Raw genomic sequence first — 9,674 nt, 5'->3', positions numbered from 1 at the left:
TGGTTCTAGAGGATGTCAGCTGCTAGAACACCCTTAGTGAGGGGCGAGGGGCCTGCCGGGTTAGTCCTCGCCAAGTTGAGCCCCCCTTCATGTCCAGCTCTTCTAACTCGACTCCTACCATCAGCACATCCCATTCAACCTCTTTTTTTTCCTTTCTTTTTAAACAAGTTTTATTTATTTATTTGAATTTTTTGGCCACACTCTGTGGCATGTGGGATCTTAGTTCCCCCATCAGGGATGGAACTGCACTCCCTGTATTGGAAGGCAGGGTCTTAACCCCTGGACCACCAGGGGAGTCCCAGTCCTTCCTTTCCTGAACTGTTCCTTCAGCCTTTCCGAACCCTTTCCCACCCCGGGGCTCTCCGGCCCAGCACAGCGCCTGGCGGGTTCTCTTGGCCGAGCCCAGGAGACAACCCAAAGCTTCACGTGCTCACACGTGTCCACTTGAGCCGACGCACAGGACACAGGGATTCTGTGATAGTCTTCGCTTTTCATACTGGAATGCTCATGTACAGCGTATCTACCCAAACAAGAAATGTGCATAAACTGGGCATCATCTCCAGAACATTCTACCAGGTCTGCGTGACCAGCTGGTTGTACACGACAGGCGTCTATACTCAAATTTCCCAGGCTGCTGGCTGTCCTGTTTGAGTTGTCTGTGTGTTTTTATAACACAACGGCTTTGTAGTTTCTTGGCAAAGTTGGTTTTAGGTCCAAAATAGCAGAAATCTACCCAAGGAAGCTAGGCTACAGGAGGGGCTTGGAATGCTGAGCGCCCCAGAAGTGCATGTTCCCCGGAGCCCTGGTCCTGGGGCTCCCTGTCCCCTCGGGCTCTGCTGATATAGGCAGCACCCTCCCCCTTCTGGGGGCCTCCCACTCCTGCCCCCCAACTCTGGGCCTCTCCGCTAGCTGGGACGCCCTCTCCCCGCTCTGGCTAATGACTGCTTATTTGGGGGTTAGGGTCAGGCATCGCACCGCCGAGGGTCCCTCCTGGAACACCCACAGCCCAGGCTGCCCGGCTTCTCCCTCCTGGCATGCAGATGCTGTCTTCCTGGCTGAGTCGTGGGCAAGGGGCTGCCTTCATTTCTGAAGCCCCCAAATCTGGCACCGGGCTGCAATCTCGAAAGTTTCAGGAAATTCCTGCTTAATGATCACCTCAGATGAAGGAATGAGTGAATGCACATTCATCCTGTAATTTATTCTCAGCCGTCTCTCTGAAACCAAACGTGTTGCTCCTGAAATCTTGGGCTGAAAGATCCTACTGGCTTCACTTAGGAGGTTTCCTTTCACAAGGGCCTCCTCTAGGTTTGAGGGCTGTGTATCTTTAACCCTGGGTGAGCCAGGCTCACTTAAGACGCACCTGCCCCACTCTGTCTGCCCCAAGAGGTCAGTGGGGGCCACAGCCCACCCATCCCTGGGCCATGGGCTGGGGGCAGAGGTGAGTCACTCCGGGCTGACCTGCTGCACTCTGCAGACCCCCGAGGACCCTGCTGAGGAATGAAGCCACTTCTGGAAGCCAGATCCCGGATCACCAGTTGGAAGAGAAGTGTCCAGAAGAGCTGCTAGACACGCTAGGCTTCGGGTGAATAAGAACCAAAACACCCACGTGCCAAGTCACTGAGACCTGGGGGTTAACGCATTAATCTACTTCCGCAGTGTAAATGCGACCTCCGGACGCCTCAAAGCTCTAATCGAGTGCAGGTGCTTTGTTCAAGTGCTGAGTGAGCGACGGGTGATGACAGTTATTTTGTCTATATTCTCCATGTTTTCTAATTCTGTGTTTTCGAAAGAGCTGGACGTTATTGTCCTGATCACTTCCAGCTACCCAGTTTTGGCGGTGGGCTTTCTTATTCTCACCAGTAGACTCCAGGAGCTGGCAGAGCGTGTCACATTGGCCCCAGCTGCTCCCGCCTTGTCACTCATGGTGGAAGAATGCCCCTCCCTTGTATGAGCAGCTGCGGGAGGCTCGGTGGCGGGGGGACCCTGGGCAGCCCAGCGCTGGCCGCCCCCTTGCCAGGCCACACCTCCTGCTTTGTGCAGCAGGCAGGTGGGGACGTGGAGGGAGGAAACCAGGGTGAGTTGTGTCGGCAAACACTGAACCATGGAGAGGAGTAGGCCAGTGGAAGGGGGAGGGGGGAGGGTGAGCACGGTTAACCGAGATCACAGAAATGCCTAGAAAATGGATGAGAAACCACACCACCGAGTTCGTCATGTCTGCTGAGTGGGGCATAGCTGCTTTCTTGTTGCTGTCTTTTCCTCTTCCTCAGGCTTTTTTGAAATTCAAAGACACTTGCTCCTTGGAAGAAAAGCTATGACCAACATAGACGGCATATTAAAAAGCAGAGACATTACTTTCTCAATAAAGGTCTGTCTAGTCAAGGCTATGGTTTTTCCAGTAGTCATGAGAGTCATGAGAGTTGGGCCATAAAGAAAGCTGAGCGCCGAAGAATTGATCTTTTGAATTGTGGTGCTGGAGAAGACTCGTGAGAGTCCCCTGGACTGCAAGGAGATCCAAACAGTCCACCCTAAAGGAAATCGGTCCTGAATATTCAAATTCATTGGAAGGACTGATGCTGAAGCTGAAACTCCAATACTTTGGCCACCTGATGCCAAGAACCGACTCACTGAAAAAGACCCTGATGTTGGGAAAGATTGAAGGCAGGAGAAGGGGATGACAGAGGATGAGATGGTTGGATGGCATCACCAACTCGATGGACATGAGTTTGAGTAAGCTCTGGGAGTTGGCGATGGACAGGGAAGCCTGGTGTGCTGCAGACCAAGGGGTCGCAAAGAGTCAGACACTACGGAGCAACTGAACTGACTGATGCTTTTCTGGATTTTCCAAGTCTTCTAAAATGAGAGTGCGTTAATATTGCTATCAGAAAGTAATTTCAAATCTGTATGATCTTTTTGCTATTTTTATGCTTATCTTTGCCTCATTATACTGTTTGTGAACATTATACTGTTCACACAGCCATGCCATGGGATAGCTGACTGAAGCTCAGAGAAGGGGAGCCACTGGCCAAGGTCACACAGCTCACCCTGGGCTCCAGGGGACAAGGCACAGCCCCGCTCAGAGCACAGCCCTCAGCTGTGGGCTACTCGGCCACCTCAGGGGGGCCTCCTGATTTCTGCCCGAGCTCATCAGACAAGCCCAAGGAGCGTCTCATCTCATGGCTCAGCCTCTCTCGCCAGCTGCTGCTGCTGATTAGTCACTAAGCCGTGTCCGACTCTTTGTGATCCCATGGACTACAGCCCTCCAGGCAGGAATACTGGAATGGGTTGCCATTTCTTTCTCCAGGGGATCTTCCCAACTCAGGGATCAAACTGTACTCTCCTGCCTTGGATTCTTTACTGCTGAGCCACCGGGGAAGCCCCTTTCTAGGCTGCTAAAGGCTAACTGTCACTCCCTAACTCTGTCACACCTATCACTGCCTCCCCAGTCCTCCAGGCCCCCACCAGGGAAGTTTACCCCGTCCTCTCACTTAGAACCCCAAGACAGCCCCCAATTCACCTCCGTGCCTCCCTTGCCTCTCTGGCAATTCATCCTCCTCTCTGTGGCCAGAGTGATCTTTCTAGACTACGGAAACCTGCCTCGATCTGTCCCTCCTAAACACTTGGCCTTCAGGACAGAGTCCCCACCTTGTCCTTCCCTTCACGATGTGGTTCAGCTGATGTGTGGGCCCCCCCATATGACCCCGCAGTCCTGGGATGTGACACCCCCTTTGCCACTTGGCTGGACATTCACCTGGTGGCTCTCAACCCCACGTTTGTCCTTCTGCCTGTCTTCCCACCTACCCCCGCTGCTCCAGGGGAGCTACGTCCATCGGAGGTGGGGAGAGGGCAGGGCCGGGCTGTTCCCAGGGGCTCCTGCTCAGCCCAGCGAATGAGATTCCAGCAGGTTCCGAAAGGCATCGGGGGTGGAGGCCACTTCCTGATCTCCGGGAAATACCTTGTCTCCCCTTTGCCCTCCAGTCCCTGGTGGGGAGCAGCCCCTTGCTTCTGGGTAACCCCCTCCTTGCTCTTCCAGCCCTAGGGGGCGGACAGCAGCCTCCTGGCCTCTGAGTAATTCCACAGTCCCTTTCAGGCTTCTGGTCCATCTGACGTCTCTGTAATCAGTCTCTCCCTTAGGCCCCGCTCGGCTGTAAACACGAGGGCAGCTTCTGAGGTCCTGCCGGGACACTGTGGACACGCTCCTGGGGCCCCCTGTCTCCATCGCCCCTCTTCCCACCTACCCCGGAGGTGACTCCCCATGTGGAGATGCCATAGTGGGCTCCCCACCTCTGCTCCTCTTTCCCTGGACACACGTCCAGACTGTTTCTCCCAGCCTCCCTGGCCGGGGTGCAGCCACATGCAGGGATTCTGGTCCACAGAGTCTGGGCAAGGTGACAGTCACGTTTCCAGGCCTGGACCTTACAAAGCTGACCAGACGGTCCTCTGTGCTCGTTCCCTTCTCTGCTGGCAGACACGTAAGATCAGGGGATGGGGGGCGGGCTCCCGGTCCCCGAATGATTGTGGGCAGAGCTCCCCACCACCCACATTAAATTGTGACGTCCTTACCGGGGCAAGCCCCTGGGATGTCAGCCTTGTGTGTTATCGCAGCTGGCCCTGACCCTGACCCTGACCACTGGAGTTAACTTAGCAGAGCACAGCAAGGCACAGAGGTTAAGTGACTTGACAGGGGCCACAGCACTGTGAAGGGGTGGAGGCAGGGGTCATGACCATGTGGCTGCAGAGCTCTCAGCCACTCACCATACATGACGAACAGCCGGCTACACAAAGGTGGCCGACGTCCTCATGTCAGTTTGCAGCACAGGGTAGACACTGTGTGTTTATAGAATAGTGGTGACACACGGATAAAGAAACTTTAGCGAAAAGTAATGGTGAGACTCTCCCTCCCACGAGCAGGGAAGCCTGCTCTGTCTCCCATCAGGAAGAGGGCTAGGCGTGCCCTCCTTCCACAGGGAACCCCCAGGGACACCTGACTCTCACACCCCTCATCCCTAAGGCTGGCACCCAGCCTGGGGGGCTCATCCCACTCCTCCCTGATGGAGACAGCCGTCCCCTTATGACCCACGGCCCCATCAATCTCTCCTCTGAACGGGCTCCTGACTCATCTTCCTGAAGCGAGACTTGACCCACATCGCAGCCACTCAGCCTGCGTTGTCCCCAACGTCCCATTAGCGTTGCTCGGAAGTGAGGACCGCGCCGGGCGATCAGCCTTGCCTTTTCCCCCTCAGCCTGGAGCCCAGGGACCGCTTGGAGAGCCCCTCGCCGTCCGCCTGCCCCATCTAGACCCTAGGAACTATTTCAGCATCACTCATCCATGCCCACAGCACCCTGCTTCAGCTCCCTGTCTGCTGGGCCTGCCCCTCCTCTGGCGCTTATAACAGGCAATGCTCACTCCGGTGTTGTGGGGGGATGTTTGTGCCCGCCAACAGCTCCCTAAATGTCAGAATGACACAGTCATCGCCGCATCATCTGAAATGTCTATGTGGTGAGAGCTCCATGCGCCTGCCCGCTGCGACCCCGTCCTTTGAGTCCTCAGGTGGGCCCACTCACTCAGTCTGTTAAAAGGGAAAACGGGCAGGGAGACCAAACTCACCCTGGGTTGGAACTGATCTAGAAGAAGAATAGGGTTTTGTAAGAACTTCACGATGCTTTTCTAAATTAGACACAAAACAGCCCACCTAATTCTAAACTCGGCCAACATTATAGCTTTCCACTTTAAACAGATGAAATGCTGGGGAAAAAAAAAAACAAAACTGCATGAACTGCTCCATTGAGCTGGCCCCCGAGAGGACCTGAAATATTGGGGTACGACCCTGGGGGATGCCAGCGGCGACTGACACATAATGAAGGAGGAAGCAATTCAGAGACGGATCTGGAACTCAGAAACGGACCGCGTGGTGAGGGCACCTCGAAACTTAGACACCTACCCAGGGAACGTTGTGATGGGGGGTCTGGTGCAGAAATAGCTTAAAGTACATTTTGAAAAATGTAGCCAATACTAGCTCCTGGTTTCAGTTTAAGACACCCTCAGGAAACTATTCCAAGTTGCCAAAAGTTTGGTTATTTTCTTCCAACAAATTACTAATCTAAAAAACACTTGTGTAGCATCGATTTCCATCTCCGGGCAATGGAGAGACTGCGTTCCCCTTAACCCACTGCAGATCTGTCCGCAGAGCTAGCTGTGTTAGAGAGAAGTCTTTGGGGAGTGACTTCATTATCAGAAACAGTGAAAGAATGCACTCAAATGCGCGGTTCCTGAGAAACTCAAAACCCTCATGTCCAATGTTGGTGACAAGTGTTGACCTGGTTCCTGTGCTCTGAAAGGCCGGCCTGTTGGCCAAGGCTGCTTTCAGGGTTGAACAGGGCAGATACAACCACAGGAAAATATTCCTGGCCCTGCCTGACCCCCGAGTTGTGATGAAAGCCCGGTGCTGATTTTGGCAGTCAGAAAGGAAGAGACAGTCTTCAGATGCCACTCACCTCATCCAGAGCTTTTCGAACTCTCTCGGCGTGAGGGGGATGTCAAAGCCGTACAGCGCGTTCTTCATGTCCCGTCGTCGAAGGATACCGTTGCCCTCGCTGTCGGTTTCTATAAAATTCTACAATATAAAAGACAGCATTTAGTAACATGTAAAATGCGCTCAGAGAGTATCTGGGACAGTCTAAGACTTCCCCTTACGCACGTCGCCTCCTGTTGACTTTTTTTTTTTTAAGATTTTTTTTTTGGATGGGGACCATTTTTAAAGTCTTTTATTGAATTTGTTACAATATTGCTTCTGTTTTATGTTTTGGTTTTTCGGCCACAAGGCAGGTGGAATCTTAGCCTCCTCACCATGAATGGAACCCACGCCCCCTGCGTTGGAAGGTGAATCTTAACCCCTGGACAGCCAGGGAAGTCCCTAATTCCTCCTTCGTATATGTTCCAAATACAGTCCTCACTCTGCTCAATAAGACAACGGAGCAAAAGGTCCAGTGTTACATCCTAGAACGGGCTTGTTTCCGGGTAACGAGTGGTCTTGAGCTTGTGGCTGGGTTTTTTTTTCCTGAGCAACAATTTGGGTTCAAACACTGTTAGCAATAAGGGCCAACCAGAGCCCGGGAGGTGAGGTGTGGCCCCACTGCTCGAGGTTATCGTCTCCACTTTTCAGAGAACTTGGCCCCCAGCGTCAGAGGGGAAACCAGGGACACGAGACTCCATAGTTGCTACGATGAGGCAACGTGGTACCATTTTAACACCCCCAAGGGGTGCAAAAGGTCTCTGGGGATGTCAGGCATTTAAAGGGCCACAGACTAGGAGGGCAGGTAACACAGGGTGTTGAACACTGTCTTAAACTGTTTCTAAACAATAGTTCATTCCTCCTCCTTCCAACATGCTGTGCGGAAGACACGATGGGTTCATTTCCCAAGTCCTTTGCAAGCATCGTACTTCATGGCAAAACCATGAAATGTTTTCTGGACGACTAAGAATCAGACAAGAATATCTCTATTGCTCTGTATTTAGCCTTGTACTGGAGGTGCGAGTCAGTGTAGTTAAGCAAGTTAAAATTGGTAAAAGGCATAACAACAGGGCAGGAAGAAATGTAATCGTCATTATTCACAAATGACATGGCTGTATACAGGGTATACGAAGAAGTCACAGATAAAGTGTTATAATAAGAGGAAGTGGCAATAAATCTGGATTCTATGAAAAGTGAAAGTGAAAGTTGCTCAGTCGTGTCTGACTCTCTGCAACCCAACTGACTGCAGCCCGCCAGGCTCCTCTGTCCATGGAGTTTTCCAGGCCAGAACACTGGAATGGGTAGCTATTCCCTTCTCCAGGGGATCTTCCCAACCCAGGGATCGAACCCAGGTCTCCCACATTGCCGGTGGATTCTTTACCATCTGAGCCACCAGGGAAGCCCCAGGATTCTATATCAATAGGCAAAATCATTCACATTTTAATATATCAGACATGGAAAATGAACTTTAAAAAAATTTCATTTACAACAGCACCAAAAATAAAAGTCTGAGGAACAAATCTTATAAATGACTGTACGGTTTTTACATAGGAAAGTCTAAAACTGTTTTGAAAAACATTTTAAAAAATCAAAATAAATGGAACTACACTGTGTTCATTAATTGGAAGGCCCCATGTAGTAAAGATGTCATTTCTTGCCAAACATCCCAATAGTTTTTTTTTTTTTCCTTTGTAGAATTTGACAAACTGATTAAAAAACTCTAATAAGAGAACAAGGAGGAGGGAGCTGCCCACTGGCTAATTGAGATGTATTACTGGACTTCCCTGGTAGTCCAGTGGTTAGGATTCGGCGCTTCCACTGCAGGGGCCCGGGGTTCGATCCCTGGTCAGGGAACCTAAGTTCCCAACTGTGGGGAAGTAGACCTGCCTACTAGCAGGCTGACACTGGCTCCAGGCCCACAACCACCCCCTCTAGAAGGCCACTCCAGCGGGCCAGCACTTCCTGGGGCCCTGTAGTAAGAAGAACTATGTTATGTCTATTTTACCACAATTAAAAGAAAATAACTTTATTCATTTATTTACTCCTGCCACACACCACTGAAATCCCAAAATATATAAATATTATTCATATGTGTATTTATTTTGTGACGGCTCTCTGTCGCTGCGCAGGCTTTTCTCTAGCTGCTGAGTGCAGGGGCTGCAGTACAGTTGCCGTGTGAGGGCTCCAGGGCACGAGGGCCTGGAGCAGTTGTGGAATGTGCACTCCTAGCTGCAGTTCCCCGGCTCTCGAGCACAGGCTCAGTGGCTGTGGCTCAAGGGCTTAGCTGCCTCATGGCAGGTGGGACCCTCCTGGATCGGGGATGAAACCCATGTCTGCTGCGTCGGCAGGCACGTTCCTTACCACTGAGCCGCCAGGGAAGCCTCTGCCACAGTTTTTTTAAAAAGCGACAGCGTGTGCAGCCGGTTGTGATCCATCCACTGCCTCACACTGAAAACCACCCGGTCTGCCCCGAGGCCTGCCCCATCCGTGCAGTCCCCACCGTGCCGGTCAGCCCCGAAAACCCCCTGCCTTGGTTCAGCTTCAGGCTTGGCATTCTCACCTCCCCTGCACGCCTGTCCAACACCTGCTCATCTTTCTACTGGTGACCTCTTCTTGGGCACCCCGTTGTACGCGCATCGTTGCCATTGTGATCCGTACCATTCTTTAGAGTTCTTGTTGGTATTTACACCACAAGTCTCTTGGGGGCACAGACATGTCTTTGTTTTATCTTATTTTTGGTCATTGTATCTTTAGTACCTTGCAACCAGGACTTTCCTAGTGGCTCAGATGGTAAAGTGTCTGTCTACAATGTGGGAGACCTGGGTTCGATATCTGGGTTGGGAAGATCCCCTGGAGAAGGAAATGGCAACCCATTCCAGTACTCTTGCCTGGAAAATCCCGTGGACAGAGGAGCCTGGGGGGGCTACAGACCACTGGGGTTGCAAAGAGTCGGACACAACTGAGCTACTTCACTAACAGAGCATAGTCAGCTCATAATAATATTTGCTGAAGAAACCAATGACCTTATTTTCCAAAAATACTTCAATAGACATGAGCATACTAAGCTGTCCCCAGAGGGGACAACGCCTCTGTGTTTCTGAGGATCCAGTGGGATGCGCCCCCAGTGGTGCCTGGCAGGAATGGGGAGCCCCATGACTTTATGCG

General features: G+C 52.0%; 1 protein-coding gene across 1 annotated transcript in view; it reads right to left on the bottom strand.

The window, feature by feature from the left end:
* Positions 1 to 9,674, bottom strand: part of EFCAB6 (EF-hand calcium binding domain 6) — a 255,659-nt gene that overhangs the window by 60,115 nt on the left and 185,870 nt on the right. Inside the window, exon 22 of the mRNA XM_010843633.1 lies at positions 6,493 to 6,611. Coding sequence (XP_010841935.1) covers positions 6,493 to 6,611 — 119 coding nt within the window. The remainder of the gene's footprint in view (positions 1 to 6,492; positions 6,612 to 9,674) is intronic.

This window comes from Bison bison, unplaced genomic scaffold (assembly GCF_000754665.1).
Source record: "Bison bison bison isolate TAMUID 2011002044 unplaced genomic scaffold, Bison_UMD1.0 scf7180017864184, whole genome shotgun sequence".
Lineage (NCBI taxonomy): Eukaryota > Metazoa > Chordata > Mammalia > Artiodactyla > Bovidae > Bison > Bison bison.
Note: the sequence above shows the minus strand (reverse complement) of the source record. Positions and strands in the feature narration are given on the sequence as shown.